Source organism: Erythranthe guttata, chromosome 12, assembly GCF_056151865.1.
Source record: "Erythranthe guttata isolate IM_541 chromosome 12, IM_541, whole genome shotgun sequence".
Classification (NCBI taxonomy): Eukaryota; Viridiplantae; Streptophyta; class Magnoliopsida; order Lamiales; family Phrymaceae; genus Erythranthe; species Erythranthe guttata.
This window is the reverse complement of record NC_142544.1, coordinates 14,505,775-14,525,143: the sequence shown is the minus strand read 5'-3', so window position 1 is coordinate 14,525,143 and position 19,369 is coordinate 14,505,775. Positions and strand designations below refer to the sequence as shown.

Sequence of the window (19,369 nt, the reverse complement as noted above, 5' to 3'; positions counted from 1 at the left end):
ATATACCGTCATAACATACAGGAATAATGGCGTCATTATAATTGGAGGAAAAAAATACCGCGAAAATTTCTATTTTTTTTCCCTAAAATAATTGAAATTACTGCTAAATTAATGCCCAATCCACTTACGAATGAAAAAAAAAAAGATTTCTGCCAAATCCCTAACCCTTTCATATCCCGTTTTCTTCTCGCTTTTCACCAAATCCCTAACCCTTTCATTCCCCGTTTCCTTCTTCCTTTTTGTTCAATCGGCGGTGCACTCCAGCCCGGTTTCTTCTTCCTTTCGTGCAAACAGCGGTACATGTGCCTGTGAATTTAATTTAGTTTGAGAATTTCCCCGTCATCTGCTTCGATTCTTAACAATCAAAATATGTGATGATTTCTCGACAGGTATACAAGTCTTTGTTTCATGACTTAAATATTTTGTTTCAAATTATTTAATATTTTTTTTTCGAACAAAATTGTATGATCTTTCGTCTAATTCATGAATTTGGTGCACCTTAAACGAAATTAGAGTGGATTGGGTGAGATTTGGTTCAACGTGGGGATTGGGTGAGATATAGTATGGTGATGTAAAAAAAATCTGATTACAGTGGAGAATTGTGTGGAAATTGAAAGAAAGGTTAAGGGGTGCACTTATTAAAAGTTTGGAATAAATTCATAAAGTAATAGAATATAAATTCACATGTTAATGCTGGTTAAGATATTTCTTTACATTTTTTTTTTTTTTTTTGAATTTCTTGGAAAAATTCATTCATTTATTGTTTCAATTTTTTGTTGTTGTCTGATGAAGATTTGTGATTATCATACTATGATTTCTGAAATTTATTGTTTGGATATTAACTTCATAAATTAAATATTGTGTTTGGAATTCTCATACAGGCTAATTTATGAGATATTAATTTCCCTATCTTGAAGCTATTTTACTCAAAGACAGAAAGTGTTATACAGGTTTGAATAAGAAATACCAGAAAAATTCTATTCATTAACTTTGTATTGCAGTTTGTCTCCACATATATATATATATATATATATATATATATATATATATATATATATATATATATATATATATATATATATATATATATATATATATATATTCTTACTGTCTATTGTAATAGTTGCCTTTCCAGTCGAAACTATTAGCATGGATAGAAAATGGATGGATTCCCCAAGGTCAAGCACATAGTATCAAACAGGATTGCATAGTTTTCTTAACTTTGCCTTCTCAAATTCAAACGATGGACTAATCTTGTGCCCCTGTAAGAAATGTAGAAATGGTATTTGCAAACACGGAAAGTAGTAGTAGAACATCTTCTTTGGCATGGTTTTTTAAGTGGGTACACAAAATGGATTCTTCATGGAGAGTTGTTTACTGATGACGAATAACTTGTATTGCAAGATGATGATGTGACAAATAATGATTATAATGTTCAAGGAATGTTACGTGATAGATTTGGAATGCAAGATGAATTTGAAACAACGCCGCCAATAGAAGAGGTGGAGAGACCGTGCAAAGAAGCTAAGAAATTTTATAAGCTTATGGCAGATGCAGAAAAAGAGCTTTATCCTGGATGTCAAAGGTTTTCTAGACTTTCTTTCATTATTCGATTGCTCCAAATTAAGTGTCTTGAAAATTGGACTGATAGTTTTTTTACTTTGATACTTAATTTGTTGAGAGAATCATTTTCAGAAGGTGTCCAATTACCCAAAAATTACTATGAGACCAAAAAAATACTAAAGGATTTGGGTTTGAATTATACGAAGATTGATGCATGTAGAAATGATTGCATGCTATATTGGGGTGTCAATGAGAGTAAGATCAGATGCGAGACTTGTGATGAGCCATGGTGGATAATACCAGAACTTAGTCAAGCTGATCAAGGTGTTTCTTCAGGAAAATCAAAGAAAGAAAAGAAAGTTCCGGCAAAAGTAATGTGGCACTTCCCACTGAAACCAAGGTTGCAGCGATTATTTATGAATTCAAAAATTGCATCCCTTATGAAGTGGCATGACGAGAAACGAACCAAAGATGGTTTCATGAGGCACCCCGCAGATTCTCCCGCTTGGTATACTTTTGACTATCATAATCCAGACTTTGCCAAAGATTCCCGCAATGTAAGATTAGGTATGGCAACAGATGGTTTTAATCCTTATAAAACTATGAATGTATCTCATAGTACATGGCCAGTAATCCTAATACCTTACAATCTTCCACCTGGAGATTGCATGAAAAAATCACACTTTATGCTATCTCTACTTGTACCTGGTCCAACAGAGCCTGGAAACAATCTGGATATATATATCTACAACCACTAATTGCCGAATTAAAGGAGTTATTTGAGTCTGAAATAAACACTTATGATGCTTCGTCAAAAGAAAATTTTCAAATGCGTGCAGCAATATTGTGGACAATCAGTGATTTTCCGGGCCTTGCAGCTATATCTGGATGGAGTACTAAAGGGAAGTACGCATGTCCGATATGCTATAAGTTTACCAACTCTAAATGGTTGGATAATTCTCACAAGTATTGTTATATGTTTCATCGCATTTTCTTACCCGAAGATCATCCTAATCGAATTGAGAAGGGATCATTTGATGGCACACAAGAGTATCGAACGGCACCTGCCTATTTGAGGGGATCTACAATATTTGGTGATATTAAGGACATTGATAACAGGTTCGGGAAAAATGTGTGTAATCAAAATTTTCCGTGTAGTTGGAAGAAAAGAAGCATTTTATTTGATTTGCCATATTGGGAAAATAATTTAGTACGCCATAATCTCGATGTTATGCACATTGAGAAGAATGTATGCGACAAGGTTTTGTATACATTATTGGATTCTGATAAGTCAAAAGACAATTGCAAAGCCCGACTTGATATGAAAAAGATGGGAATAAGACCAGGACTCCATCCCTTTGTTGATGAATTTGGAAAAGAATGGATACCTGCATCTTCTTTCACATTAAATAAGAAGGAGAAAGAAATATTTTGTAGGGTTCTAAAAACAATAAAGGTGCCTGATGGTTACGCTGCAAATATATCAAGGTGTGTGCATTTGAAGCCAACTAAGATATTTGGTCTCAAAAGTCATGATAGTCACATATTAATGCAACAATTGCTACCACTTTCTTTACGTAAACTTTTACCGAAGTCGGTGCGTTCCCCTTTGATTCATTTGAGTCGTTACTTCAGAGAATTGTGTTCTAAAACACTCCATCATTCTGATTTGGTTCGCCTCGAAAATGATATTGTTATCATACTATGCCAGCTTGAAAAGATATTTCCTCCATCATTTTTTGATATCATGGTACATTCGACCGTTCATTTGGTCACAGAGGCAAAATTAGCAGGGCCTGTTCATTACCGTTGGATGTATCCTGTTGAAAGGCAAGTCTTTTAATGAATGTTATTTAATCATTATTTTTAATATTTTTATATCATACTTATTTTTAATATTCTGATTCTTAGGTATTTGAGTACATTAAAATCTTATGTACGCAATCGGAGTAGACCAGAAGGATCAAATGCTGAAACGTATCTGGCAGAAGAATGTTTAGTATTTTGCTCTTTATACTTTGAGGAAAATATTGAAACAAGACTTAATTGGATTAGTAGAAACAATTGTGTTGGTGTAGAAAGCACACAAGGCTTAAGTATATTCGTGACGTCTGGATGTCCATTATGGAAGGGAAAGCCAATTATTTTGGACAATGACACAAGAACAAGAGCTCATCGATACGTTTTATTTAATTGTGAAGAGATTAGATCCTATCGTGAGTAAGTTCAGTAAAATTATATTGTTATTTGTTAGTATTATCATTACATCTAGGATTTAAATTATTTCTATTTTTTATGATATTATGTAGGCAACACGAGTCCCATGTGAGGCGGAAAAAACATCGCTCTAGGGAACATGAAATAAAGCGCATTCAGAGTGATTCATTTGCGTCTTGGTTTCATAGTCATGTATAATCGTATTTATTAAAAATTTCCATTGAAATCTATTTTAATTTAGTTACTTTAGTAATACTTTATTTGTTTTTGCAGGTCATGGGAATAAATTTAAATGAAGATGATCCAAAGCAAAGTGATATATTACGAATTGCAAGAGAACCTGTTCCTATTGGAACAAGTTTTAATGGTTACAAAGTGAATGGTTTTCGATTTCACACTAGAGCAATAGAAAAGAAAAGGAAAACTCAAAATAGTGGAGTGATGGTTAGTGCAACAACGACGAGCTTTGCAAGCAAAAAAGATAGAAGGCCGATTATGCAAGAGATGTCATATTATGGAATCATAAAAGATATCATCCAGTTAGACTATACCGGTGGCAAAAATGTTATATTATTTGATTGTGATTGGGTGTCCAATGGTAAGAGACTAAAAGAGGATGATGATGGATTCACTTTGACTAATTTTGCAAATATAAGGCGTCAAAATGAGCATTTTGTTCTTGCATCTCAAGTTGAGCAAGTATTTTACGTAGATGATCCGAGCGAAAAAGATTGGCATGTGGATGTAAAAACTAAGGCTAGAGACAAGTACGATGATGGGAAAGACTTATGGGCTGACGATGTTGACACTATTTTACAAAGTAAAACTTGCAACGATCGTCCTATTATTGAGGATGAAGCTGTTGTTTGGGTGCGAGACGGAGTCCCTGAAATTCCAGTGGATTACTTAGAAGAAAATCATGTAGAAGATACATAGGACGTGCTCAGCTGCATTTAGTATTTACTATTTTGTATTAGAGTTATTCTTTCTTATAATGATAATGAATGAGAATTTCTTTTCATGGACAATAACAGTAATGAATCATTAATACTATTATTGATCTTTAGATAGTATTTATGTGGCAATTTTATTAATTTATTGATTATAATTACTAGTTTTAATAACTTTTCACTGTTAAGATTGAATTTACAGTTTGTAATATTTCAGGTATGGCAAGAACGAAGAATGGCATGCTGGTATCAGCTGGAACTCTAGATCAGCAGAATGGAGATACCTCAAGTAAGTTTTAATTATAAAACTGCATTATTTCTTTATTTATTATTCATGATATAAATTTTGTAGGAATGGAAAGCATAAGACGTGGTAAACGTGTCAGGCATGAGCATGAAAATCATCAATCTGATTCACATTCAAATGACTTAGAAAATGAGACACGTGATATGGGTGGTATGGTTTAAAAATATCAATAATAATATTAACAGTTTTGAACGAACTTGATATGGGTGGTATGGTCTAAAATTGAGACCGCAGTATGAGAATCCAATTTTTTTCTAATTTAGCTTCTCATAACGCGGTATGAGAAATTGTACTATATGTTGATACCGTGGTATGAGGCAACAAAAGGTCATCTTTCTTTTCTTCTCTCCTCGGACTGGGGTATGAGATTCTTCACAATTTTGAGACTGGGGTCTCATAATGCAGTGTTGATTTTTCGTCACATCTCTCAACTCGTTCCGTCATTTCGTTTCTTTGCCTTCTAAAATCCGAATTCTTCTCTTGTTCATACTTAATCAATTTGAACAACATGAAAACACATTTATCATATCAAATCACACAAAAATTAAACCAAAAATACACAATAGAAAGTGTGTTTTACACACTTAACAACGATTCTAGGACATTTAATTATAAGGCCATTTTTGTTTAAACATTATTCTTTAATTAGTTTCTTTAAGCGCTCTGGTTAGAAACTTGTACATAATCTTGTTCATAGCAGTCGGTTATAAGGTGCTCAACCGAAAATATGTTAAGAATCATACAATGCTTAAATATGGAAAGTCACCCTCACATCACATGAGGAAATTTGTAGGGCAAATGGCAAAGAGGGACAATGCAATGAACTTAAATTCACATTGGTCCACAAAAAAAATTATCTTTCAAATAAACTCATCCCCATGTCTTTAGTCTAAAATACCCTCCATAATATATTTCTTATCAATTCCATCCATTATACTCAATCTTCTTCAATATTATACATTTACCCGGATTTAAACAAATATATCACATTAACCCCCATTTCAATAATTTTTTAAAACAATAATTTTTTTTTTCAGAAAATAATTTTTTTCGGAATTTTTTCTCCAGCCAGATTCCGGCGTTGACTTTTTTTTTTGATAACTTTTTTCTGAATTTTTTTTCCAGCGGTCAACTCCCAACTCCCGTTGACCGCCGGTCTCTGGCGTTGACTTATTTTTTTCTTAAAAAAATTGTTTTAACTAATATTACTGTTTTGGCTGCTAAATTATTGTCTCAGACAATAATATTACTGTTTGGGACAATAATATTGTGGTCGGAGAGTGTAATATTACGGTCGAAGACAGCAATATTGCAGGCCAAGATGATAAAATTAATTAACACAGTAAAGTTATTGTCTGAGACAGTAATATTAATGTCTCACACAGTTAAATTACTGTTTCAGATAGTTAAATTACTATTGGAGACAGTTAAATTAGCAGCCAAGACAATAATATTAACTAAAATAACTTTTTTAACGAAAAAAAAAAATTCAAAAAAATAAGTCAATTGATAGCTAATTATTGTTGGAGACAGAAATTTAGCAGTTAGGACAGTAATATTAATTAAAATATTATTTTTAAGGAAAAAAAAAAGTCAATTAATAAGTAAATTACTGTCTCCTGCAGTTAAATTACTGTTGGGGACAGTAATTTAGCAGCCAAGACAGTAATATTAATTAAAATATTTTTTTAAGAAAAAAAAAAAAAGTCAATGTCACCGGTCTCCGGTGGTTTGGGGTCAAAATTGGTTAATTGGTGAAATTGGACTAAATTGGGGTATAAATCATGAAATTGGAGTTAAACTAGGTTTGAAGGATTTGTGAGGATAATTTTGGTATATATATAAAAGGGTTTTCCTTATTTGCAAATAAGTTTGAATGAACTAGTGGAAATATTTGAAAGACAAAAAAGTTGAATGTCATTTTTTTAATTAAATGCCCTTGTCATGTATCTATTTGGCATTAACCCAAATTTATAAGACTAATAGATTAGTAGTTGATTGTAAGATGGGAGGTGATATTCGCGGTAGCAAAATTACGAATGCGGGTTTAAAAAAATCCACTCTCTACTTTCTTTCTCTCTCTACAATTTTAGCTTTTATATTAGAAATCATTCCAAAACACATGTTATTGTAGCCATTTGAAAAAAAAAAAGAGTGCATCGAATGAGGATCGAGATACGGAATCCAACGAGGTAAAATTTGTTCGTTTTTGTTCTTTAAATCGCGAAAACAAGACCCACGACCAAACTGGGAGCTAAAAAGTCCGATTCACGCCCGGTTTGGGCGCGTAAAAGTGTTATCCGCGCCCGATTTGGGCGCCCAACACAGCTTTCGGCGCCCGGTTTGGGCGCGCTCTGTGACTGAGATTTAATAAAAAAAATTACATATTTATGTTGGCACAAGGATTCGAACACGGGACATTATTTTAAAAACACAGGCTTACCTAACCAACAAGGCTAGAGCCATTTTGACAATAAATTATTATTGAATTGTATTTATAGACTTCGTTATACTTCGCAAAAAAGTAATAAATATACGCTGCAGGAAAGACTCGATCACGGGTCTATTGCGAAAAAACGAGATGCCTGACCAACTAGGCCAGAGCAAGTTCATTAACTGATAATTATTTAAATATATTATATCATGTCATTTATACAGGGATAAAAAAAAAAATTGAACCAGACGACCGGTCCAGAACCGGCGTCCGGACCGAACGCCCAAACCAATTTTCCGCGCCCAAAACAGGCGTGTGAAAGCAGTTTCCACGCCTGTTTTAGGCGTGAAAACTGCTTTCACACTCCCATTTTGGGCGTGGAAGATGCGCAGTTTTTATTCAAAATTGACCCCCAAATCGCGATTTTTCTTCGATTTTCATATAATTAACAACAAATTCAATATATATAACTAGTTTAGATGAGTAATTACCTTTCAAATTGAGGAGATTTTCGGATTTGGAAGGATTGTGAGAAGGATTTAGGATTTTTGTGAAATTTGGGGTTTTTTTGTGGTTTTGGGGTTTGAGTGAATTGGGGAGTTTTTAGAGAGAGAAAGGAAATGTATTGTGAACGACATTCGTAATTTTACTGCCGCGTAAATCATTTCAGTTGTAAGATTCAACCCAAATCAATTAAACACTTCAAACATATGCCACACGGGTGGTGAAGTTCAGCCGCTCCTTTAGATATATTCATTGTGGTAAATTAAAATTACAATCACCTCTTTAAAGGAAAATCTAATTACAAAAAAAATCCTCTTTTTTTTTAAAATTATATCCAACGATTGTGCAATTTGTAACTTTTTTATATACACCCCTTTCAATGGGTGTAACATAAGAAATTTACGAATTACAGTGATGAATGTAATTGTGAAAAAATAGGAGTTTTTTTCTCATAAATAGACCTTATATCAGGAGCGATTTTAGTTACCTTCATTCTAGCTACTAACTAATGGCTAATATTTTTTCGGAAGCGGCTAAAACAAATACCGTTTTTTTCTCAGTTCAATACCACCAACATAAAAAGTAAAAAATAAATAGATAATAAATAGATAATGATATTAATACCCTTAATCAAATCAATATCACACAAATTTTGGGGGTATTAATTTTTATTAAGAGTAATAATGTCATTACCTATTTATTTTTTATTTTTTATGTTGATGGTATTGAAGTGAGAAAGAAACGGTATTTGTTTAACCCGTACCCTATTTTTTCTTATCCTAATAAGTTAAATAAGAAGGTAGTGGAAAAAGTTAAAAAGAAAAGGTTTTCAATTTTTAATATTTAGGGTATGGACAATTTATTAATTCTGAAAATTGGGGCCCATAATTTGTTGAAATCGAAGTTGATCTCATCTCTTATCTAACACCACCGACAAATTCCCTGACACCTAAATCATCAGATATCAGTTAGAAATTCTCAAAAAAAAAAAATTAGTTCATTAAAATTCTTTTGCAAATACTAGGAAGTTTGTTTTATTAATTTCTCCAAGAATCTCCAAAGAAATAAATATTTAATATTTATGTATTATTTCAGCTATTTCAAAAAATAGAAATTGAAATATTGTTACTTAATAATTGACTAGCATCCATAACAGCATATTCTGTATTATGAATATCTATGAGAGGTATGTGTGGTTGGTATCGGTAGTGTGACGCGTCGCCTCATAACTGTTAGTAGAGGTGTAATTATTTAATTTGAAGTTCAATTTTGCTATTTATCATGATAAAATTAGGATTGTGGAATTAAAAATGATCTTAAATATTTCATTATTCATGACATTGACCAGTTAAATGAAAATAAATTTCTTTGGATCAATGGTAGGGGTATAAATCGGACGGATCGGACAGGAATTAGCTCTTTCGGAAAAATCTGATCTTTTTTTGAAGTGAAAAACTAGTTCTAATGACGTTACAAAAAAATCAAAAATCTGAATTTCAGAAGTTGGAACGAAAAAGCTTATTCCAAAATTGGAAATTGTTCCAAAATTGGAAATTTTCGGATCTGAATCGGCTAAATTCAGAATTTTTCAACTTTTCCTCACCTTAAATATAAAATACATAATTATTGGTATTTTAATTGTAAAAAGATCGAAACTTATGGAATTATTTTCGGATGCAAATATATATATTCATATGTATATTCCAATTCTGATGCAAATAATTTCGGAAAAATCGGAAGTCGGAATTTCGGAATTCGGATTGAAAAATATTGTTCCGAAGTCGGAAAATTTCGGATCGAAATCGTCGAAAATTGAAAATTTCGTTCCAAATTTCATCCATAGTCCAGGGCAAACAATTGTCGATCTCATTCGTCGGTAAACTTCTTTCATTTATTTATTTATTGCTAAGAGTCTTCTAAAAAAATTGCATCACGCCTCTTTTCTATTTATTAACTCAAGAATTTATAGCAAAAACTGGAAAATATAACCAAAAAAATAATTATATAAAGATGAGAAATCAACAATATTATTTCAATTAGATGAGAGACAAAATAGAAAATACATAAAAATTGAACTATGAAATATGAATTATATCAAGAAATTAAATTCAAAGAGGCCCAAATTTACCCGGCATATATTCCCGGTGGCATTCAATTTCTCTCCTCTGCACCTCCGATCCACGCGCGCAGATTTTATTTTATTTTTTATTTTTTCGAATTTCCCCAAATAAATCTGAATACTCAAAAAGCTAAACGCCATAAAACAAAGCTAATCAAGAACGGGAATATTCCGATGGAAAACCTCCGATTCCCGCCGGAATAATAAGGGTAAACAGGGTATACACTCCCTGGCGGACCGTTTATGTATATGTAAGGAGGGCTCGGCGGCTTATCACCGCCAGGTGATGGCGGCGGCGGCGGACACAATTCACTAGGCGGCGGCTTCTTTGTCGGCGCCGGCGGCGGTTGAATAGATGGCGGCGGAGGAGACGGCGGCGGGATACAGGGTTTGTCGCAAGGGCAGTCACCGCACTTGTTCTCGAAATCTGGAGGGCTACTCTGCTCATCCAATTTTCTTGAATTCATCATCAGTTTTTCAGATTTAACTACCAGAGCTGAAACCATGGTTAGTAGGATAGTTATATGCAAGAGACTGAGCCTAGCCATGGTAGGGTTTAATTTGAGGTGTTTGTATGAAGATGAAAATAGTTTGATTTTGTTGTGTGCATGAAAGATAGGGAAAATGGGGTAAGGAGAAGATTGGAGAAATGAATGAATGGGGGACTTTTGATAGGTAAATAGTTGGAGTGTGACACTATATAAATGTAGTAGTAGGGGGGGTTGGCTTTATTTATGTATGAGGCCATTCACTATTGCATGTGGTTTTGTCCATTTTTATTTTAATGTCATGCAGTTAAGAAAAATTAGATGTTACATTTGGTTAGGACCGGCAATTGAGCCGGGCCTAACCGAAGCCCGATGGCTCGGCCCGATTATATTTGAGCCGAGCCTATTTTTTAGTGAGTCGGGCCGAGTTTGAGCCATTTTATTAAACCCGATTTATTTATGAGCCGAGTTTGAGCTTACTATGGCTCAACCCGAATAAGACCCGACCGATTAGGATAACAATAAAAAATATAATATATTTATTATTTTAATACTATGACTCAACATACAAGTTATGACCGTATAAGATTATTTGATTTTGCGAAGAAAAAAATCAAAATAAAAGGAATTAAGTAGTGACGGTGGCAATAAGTTAAATATGAATCAAATGCAACATATCACCGATATTTGAGAATATAAAATGTTTCCAATAATAAGAGTTACTAATCTTTTTTTTACTTCTTTCGGTTTTATTTTCAAGTTTTTCCAATAACTTTCAAAGATCGTTTAAGGTTTTTTTTTATTGGCTTCAATTGAGGTAAATCTTGTTCGTCACATATTTTTATAAAAGAAAATTTACTCATTACAATTATATATAGTAATGGGGCCCGATATAAATCCGAAACCCGAAAAAATACATGAGCCGAGCTTGAGCCTATTCTAAATGAGGCCCGATGACATGTGAGCTTGAGCCTATAGTGACGAGGCCCGATGGTATGTGAGCTTGAGCCGACCCAAACTCGGCTCACATTGCCCGATTGCCAACCCTACATTTGGTTATTTATATTTTGTGAATTTGATCTGTATATTCACACATTGGAATTTTTTTTTAAATACTAATTGTCTAATTTAATTATTTTGGACCGTGGTCCGTGGGGACTGTTAGTATAATTATGATTATTATATTATAGAATTATATTTAGATTATGAGTTCGAGTTAGATTGTAGCGAGACTTATAGTACTTCTATGAGGGAATAATACACAAATCAAATTATTTATAATATTTTTTTAAGTATTCTAACATGGTATCTAGTATTCAGGTTCATACTGTTGGTTTTTTGGTGTTTCTCCATCTTTTGATTGATTCTACCGAGACAAGAAACACCATAAAGCAATGCTCTTTTTAATTTGTTATTGCAATCTGCAATCTTGTTTGTGGTGTTTGTTCTTATTCCTCGCACATGCGTCGCAAAGAAAAACACCATAAATTATTACTTATTTTTCTTCGCAATCTTAATGTTTGTCTAGGTCGATGGAAACCAGGCTCTCATCGATATCGGAGCTATTAAAAATTTTGGACAACCTTCAAGTGCTGAGACTCTCAGACGATGCGTGACTCAACTGAAGAGACGTCATTACGATTTGGTTAACAACCTAAAGTTGGTTTACCATCCACTTTGAGTCGTCGGTGCAAATTGCAATTGATGAATTGATGAACTCACGACAATAACTATATATATATATATATATATATATATATATATATATATATATATATATATATATATATATATATATATATATATATATATATATATATATATATATATATATATATATATATATATATATAATTGTGTATCAATATTGAAGTGGACCATAAAAAAGGTAGAAAGTCAAGGGCCAGGTAGGTATATGGCATGGTGAACTTGCCCTAGGCTCGACACCAGTTAAAAGGTTTGCCCCACAAAGTGAGAGAATTTGAGGAAGCAAAGTTAGAATAGAATATGCAAAGATGGAATAAAGTCAAATTCTTTTTTTTTTTTTTTGCTAAAAATTAAAATATAAAAGGATGGACATTCTCATCTTTATTCTAAAAATAATATACTTGCTCAAAGAATATTTGGACAGCCCAACTTTGTTGTAAAAATTGTCAAAAAAAAAAAAAAATCAAGAATCAATCTTTATAGAGTTATGTATTAAAATTTAAAACTATTCATAGTGTCTTGGGACGAGGGAATTCGCTTTTTAATACGTGTATTAAAATTAAACTATCCATCGCAAAAAAAAACTATTACAATATTAATTAGGGGCAATTTGCTATAGGTCCTCCTATAAGAGATTATATGTGTTAAAATCCATCTAATAAACTCTAATTTCCAGCAAATTTTTGTATTTATAATTTGTCAAAAGTACCCCTATCAATATCTCTAGTAATATACGGTAAAATATATCTTCAAAATCAAATCCCCATTTCTCTCCCTATTATACTGCAAATCCGAAATTCCAATTGCAAAAATCTTGAATTCGATTTCTCCCCTTATTCTTCAAATCGAAAATCTCACCACGAATTTTGAATCCTTCAAGAGGTTTTGGGTGTTTGGTCGTTTGCAGTTTTACCAGGTCGTTTGCATTTTGTCTTCGTTTTCGATTTGCTGTTCAATTTTTGGGTTCTTGGTCGTTTGCAGTTTTGGGTGTTTTGGTTGTTTGCAGTTTTCGATTTGCTGCAGTTTGCAGTTTTCGATTTGCTGCAGTTTGCAGTTTTCGATTTTTGGGTTCTTGATCGTTTGCAGTTTTCGATTTGGTCGTTTGCAGTTTTCGATTTGCTGTTCAATTTTTCGATTTGGTCGTTTGCAGTTTTCGATTTGCTGCAGTTTGCAGTTTTCGATTTTTGGGTTCTTGATCGTTTGCAGTTTTCGATTTGGTCGTTTGCAGTTTTCGATTTGCTGTTCAATTTTTCGATTTGGTCGTTTGCAGTTTTCGATTTGCTGCAGTTTGCAGTTTTCGATTTTTGGGTTCTTGATCGTTTGCAGTTTTCGATTTGGTCGTTTGCAGTTTTCGATTTGCTGTTCAATTTGCTGTTCAATTTTTGGGTTCTTGGTCGTTTTACCAGGTTGTTTTGGGTACCAGGTCGTTTTGGGTACCAGGTCGTTTTGGGTGTTTGTCGTTTGCAGTTTTACTTCGTTTTGTTTGCAGTTTACAAATTGTTGTTGCCCACTTTGACTTCGTTTTGTTTGCAGTTTACAAATTGTATGTAATAAAATCATACTAAAAAATATAACGAGTGAATACGATATTACAATAATTTTGTAACATTAAATATGTGTTTGAAATTATTTTTGTTATTTTACATTTATGTTTATTGATCCAAGTCAATTAGAAAAATGCATAAAAATATTAAAAAGTAGAATAAAAAATAAGAAATGTAAATGTTTATTGATCCAAGTCAATTAGAAAAATGCAGGAAAAAATAAAAAGTAGAATAAAAAATAAGAAAAATGAAAAAGTTGGGAAAGAGAGAGAGAGAAATAGACGTGAGAGATGAGAGAGAGGAGAGTGAAAGAGGGGGGAGAGGAGAGAGTGAGGAGAGTGATATGTGGGATTTGCTCCATAATTTTCAAAAATAGTATTTCATATAAATATTAATTAAGGGTATTTGTGTCTATATAATAATATTTTAATTTAATTAATATTAATTATATTGGCCAAAGGACCTACACCTATATTCATCTAACAATTTGGATTTCCACCTATATAAGTCCAAAATTAGGGGTGTCTAGCCAATTTCCCCTATTAATTAATTTGTACTTGGGATAGATATCAGACAACGCCGCCCTTTGTAAATTATTAAAGTAATAGTAGTATTTTAAATGGTAATTATAATCCTTCCGTCCGAATAAAATGTAGTTACGGTTTGCTTGCGCGCGCGATAATTAATCAGAACCTTATTTGGAGATAATTTTGAATTTATGCTAAGTAGGTGTGGTGTATATAATATAATAACATAGACAGTAAGAAATACTATATTACTACTTTTTTTTTTATAATTAAATACTATATTACTACATAAATGTATCTATATGCAAGATATTTTTAAATAAAAAATAATAATAAAAAATAAAGAAAAAGCAAGTTGAGGATATGAGAATAAATTGTGAAAGGTTAAATAGACAGGTATCACAAGAAACTACATATGCAAGAACATAATCACATGGCTATAGAATATAATGGAAATGGGCTTTAATATTCTCTGGGCCCGCCCCGTTAAGTGTCTCTATCACTCCAACCCGGTAAACAAATATTAGAAGAAGGCCATAAATTGTATTAGGGGAGGAAAATAATTACCACTTACTGAGTACCACGGTATACCAACTGAATATTATAAAAATAAACCAAAGTATTGGTTACCATCTTATTCGGTACGGGTTTGGTACCGTACAATAATTAGTTGATACGATACTTGTATTGCATTCTCATTACCATGGTAATATTGTACGTACCATACCTACTATTAGGGATGTAAATGAGCTGAGCCGGCTCATGAGCTCAATGAGCTGGCTCGAAAAAAAGCTCGAGTTCAACCTCGAATTTTTCGAGCTCGAGTTTTCCAACGAGTTCGAGCTTGAGCTCACCTTTAGTTGTTCATGAGCCGGCTCGCAATATATATATTATATATATATATATATATATATATATATATATATATATATATATATATATATATATATATATATATATATATATATATATATATATATATATATATATATATATATATATATATATATATATATATATATATATATATATATATATTATACACGTTCATGTTTTATTCTATAACTCTTTACTTTTCATATAAATAATTTAAAATAAAAACTAAAATTACTATCATGTAAAAAGAAATCATAAATGAGCTGAGCTCGAGCTCGAGTTCGAGCTCATCAAATGAAAGCTCGATGAGCTTGAGCTTCAGCTCGAAAAATCTGACGAGCTCAGCTCGAGTTCGACTCATTTACATACCACCTACTACTATATATAGTGTTTTTCTATTTTCCTTTCTTTTCTATTAGTATAATAATTATATTTTTTTTATATTTTATTTCCAATACTTTTATTTCCTTATGTTTAAGTTTTCCTTTTTTCTTTCAAACTAAATGTGCTTTTTTTTTTCTTCTTTTGTTTCTTTATATCCTATATTATATGTATCTATATACAGATAGGAATGAATTTGCGCTATATGACATCATAAAATTAATTAGAATATTTAGCTCAACAAATATATAAACACATTCAAATAATATAAATTTATATATTACGAAATTTATTGGTGGGAAAAATTGACAATATATTTTTTCAAACTTTATTGTAATAGAAGATCATGGTAGAGTACCATGTAAGACGGTATCTTACTAAAAGTAATGATCTATCAAACACCGATATGAAACTTTCCATTACCATAAGTTACGGTTGGTACACGGTAATGGTAACTTCGGTATCCCTATCAATACCACCCCTAAATTGTAGTACCCATATAAGTGTATTAAAATTTAAAGGGTATGAAGGGCCGGTCCTTAAAGTTTCGAGCGCTAAGCAGGCTTTGAAGAAGGGGACGGCTAAAATAAATACCGTTTCTTTCTCACTTCAATACCGCCAACAGAAAAAATAGAATATAAATAGGTAATGACTTTAATACCATTAATAAAATCAATACCACACAAATTTTGTGTGTGGTATTGATTTTCATTAATGGTGTCATTACCTATTTATTATCTATTTTTTTTTATGTTGAAAGTATTGAAATGAGAAGAAAAAAAACGGTATTTGTTTTAGCCGCTCCCTTTGAAAAAATGGTCATTTTCTCTTTCAATATTATTTAACTTTTCCTTTTCTTCTCATTAATTGTGATAATTAATAACTTTGTCCATCATTAAAATATTTATTTAAAAAGTGTTTATAAAATACCAAAATAAAAATTATATATTAAAAAGGTAAATCGCATTAATTAGTCAAGCAAAAAGAAAAAAGGGGGAATATGCCAAACACCCTTTATTGGGTTTTTTATTCTTGATAAATCCTTAATTTATTAATGGTATTTGAAATAAATCCATTGGACTTGAAAACCCATATATGCCCCAACTTATTAGTATAATTATTAAACGGTAAATTAATACCAAATCCCTCCCAAAAATAAATCAATTCCAAATCAATCCCAAAATCACGTTACCTTATAATTCTCCCCTCTTCCCCCAAATCAACGTAGAAAAAACAACTCCGGCTAAGCCCATTATCCCTCGTTTTCCGCAATGCCCCAAAGCACGGTAGAAGGAGTTCTTGTTTTATCCTGAAATCAGAAGCGAAAACCGCTAGAGGAAGCAAAATTTCGTTGTATTTTGTACAACGGCAAGATGGTACATAAATCAACAGCGAAAAGTAAGTAATCGGTGTCACCATAGGTTGATTCCCTTCAATTAGTGGAAAACCACAATTAATCGAAATGGGTGTTCTTATTGTTTTGTGCATGTGCTTACCGTAATGGGTAATTTCTTACAGGGAAGAGGAAATCCAAAACCGGTCCCGACATTATGCAGTTAGAAGCTGGTGAGTTTTTAAATCCGTAAATGGTGAACAAATACGTCAATTTTGTGATGTTTGTTGTGACGGGTGTTTGTCCGATTATAAAAAAAAATTGCATGCTTAATTTGGAAACAACTTTTTTGGTTCCAAAAAAAGTTTGAAGTAGCAGTCTGTTGTTTGGATGTTTTGTGTTGTATGTGACGATAAGTAAAACCGTATACCAGAAAGTTCGGTTTTGCGTGTTTTTTTTCATTTTACATCTTGGTATGATTTGCACATCCTGGTATGTGTTTGTTTAACGATTTAAGTTTTAGTGTGGTTTTCCTGGGTTCTGTTGTAACGACAAAAAGATATACGTTCTTTTGTTTAAGCGGTTTTGAGTTGGGGACATATTCAGGGGTTTTGATTTAAGTGGTTTTTTTCTATGTTCATGTGCTACATAGGTAATGTGTTTTTTGACATTTTTGTTTTGTGAAACCCAAAAAATTTGTAAATATGTATTTTCTTTAGGTAAGCCTGGTTATTTTTGTAAATATTTTTTTCAATATAAAAACATTTTTAAGTGACTGTGGTTTTTTATTTTTGTAAACGTGTTATCATTTTAATTAGTTTTGTTGGGTTCCAGTGTAACCACTCAAAGATATGCAGTCTTGTTTATGGGATTTTGAAAACCACTGAAAGATATGTAGTCTTTTAACCACTCAAAAGATAACCACTCAAGGATATGAAGTGGTAGTGAATTAAGTGGTTTTCATCTACGATCTTTACATGCTAATTTTTTCTCTGGTTTTATGGGTTGGTTTTTAAACCACACAAAGATATGTGGTTTTGTTTAAGTGGTTTTGAGTTGGGAACATATTCGGTGGTTCTGTATTAAGTGTTGTTATCCTATGTTCGTGTGCTACATAGGTAATGTGTTTTTCAACATTTTTTTTTTGTGAAAAACAAAAAAATTGTAATTGTGTATTTTTTTTAGGTAAATTTGTTTGGTTTTGTAAATTGTTTTTTCAGTGTAAAAACCATGTTTAAGTGAATATGGTTTTTTATTTTTGTAAACGTCTTATCATTTTAATTAGTTTTTTTGGGTTCCGTTGTAACCATTCAAAGATATGCAGTCTTGTTTATGGGAATTTGAATTGTGAACATATGCCAACCATGATCAGTGGTAGTAAATTAAGTGGTTTTCATTCATGATCTTTACATGCTAATTTTTCCGCTCGTTTTATTGGTTGGTTTTTAAACCACACAAAAGGTATGTGGTTTTGTTTACGAGGTGTTAATTATGTACATGTCTTGACTATGTCCAGTGGTATTATCTTAAGTGGTTTTCATTATTGTTACTGTGCTAAGTAGTTTATGTGAGTGCTGGCTTTGTGAAACCGAAAAAAAAAAATTGTAAGTGCTTCTGAATTACATATCTCTAAAGTATGCACATATTATAACCAAGTTATTTTGTTTGTGTTGTTATTTGAAACCAGTTAATGGTATGTGTTGTGTCTCTCATTTTGGGTCTTCAAGTATGTTGTTATGATTTGTGCCTAAATTAATTATGTGGTTTTCAATTATGTTGTTTTGAAAAATGTCATGTGGTAATGAATTAAGTGCAGTTGATACAAATGTTGCGTGGTTTATTTTTTTTTCCTTCAGAATTAAAAAAAAATGTATGTGTTTTGTATTAACTTGTTTTGAATTGTGCAAGAATGCTTTTTTTTTCTTTAATGGTGTTATCTAAAACCACTTAATGGTATTAGGTGCAGCAAATGTAGGATGATGGACAAACATAACAAGAACTCTTGCAAGATGGTCGCATAATGATCGATACATCGTCTCGTATATTTTTTGTTTCTACTTTTCATTTATATGCATTAATAATTACGACGTCGTTTAGTTTGAGGGTTTGTGATTTAATAATGCAGTTTCGAATTTTGCCCGTATGAGGCACACTCTGCTAATCTATAATTTGTTTTCATGGAAAAACAAATATCATTTTATATTACTATATATTTTATGTTTCAGTTGACATGTCACAACATATGTAAAGTTATTATTACATATTAAAATGGAGTATAACACATAAATTATTTATGTCAAATCATCATCACTCGCAAGGATGCAGTCATCGTACACGTCAAACTTATAAGTCAAAGTGAAGTTAGGTCCATTGATCGCGTCCCACTTCGACCAAACATATTTTATCAATGAATCAATAT

General features: G+C 32.1%; 1 protein-coding gene, 1 long non-coding RNA gene and 1 pseudogene across 3 annotated transcripts; 2 read left to right on the top strand and 1 right to left on the bottom strand.

Annotated features, from left to right (window-relative positions):
• Window positions 1–437: 437 nt before the first annotated feature.
• LOC148766554 (uncharacterized) lies at window positions 438–4,834 on the top strand (annotated as a pseudogene). Its single transcript, XR_016034973.1, has 5 exons — window positions 438–950; window positions 1,457–3,393; window positions 3,475–3,783; window positions 3,873–3,972; window positions 4,054–4,834. The product of XR_016034973.1 is annotated as an uncharacterized LOC148766554 (transcript).
• Window positions 4,835–9,960: 5,126 nt separating this feature from the next.
• Window positions 9,961–10,826, bottom strand: LOC105976923 (uncharacterized). The gene has a single exon (XM_088826874.1). The coding sequence runs from the start codon at window positions 10,640–10,642 to the stop codon at window positions 10,217–10,219; it is 426 nt and encodes a 141-aa protein (XP_088683000.1). The 5' UTR covers window positions 10,643–10,826; the 3' UTR covers window positions 9,961–10,216.
• Window positions 10,827–16,841: 6,015 nt separating this feature from the next.
• On the top strand, window positions 16,842–19,153 carry LOC148766553 (uncharacterized). The gene is made up of 3 exons (XR_016034986.1): window positions 16,842–17,015; window positions 17,136–17,183; window positions 18,911–19,153. It is a non-coding gene; the product is annotated as an uncharacterized LOC148766553 (long non-coding RNA).
• The last annotated feature ends 216 nt before the right edge of the window (window positions 19,154–19,369 follow it).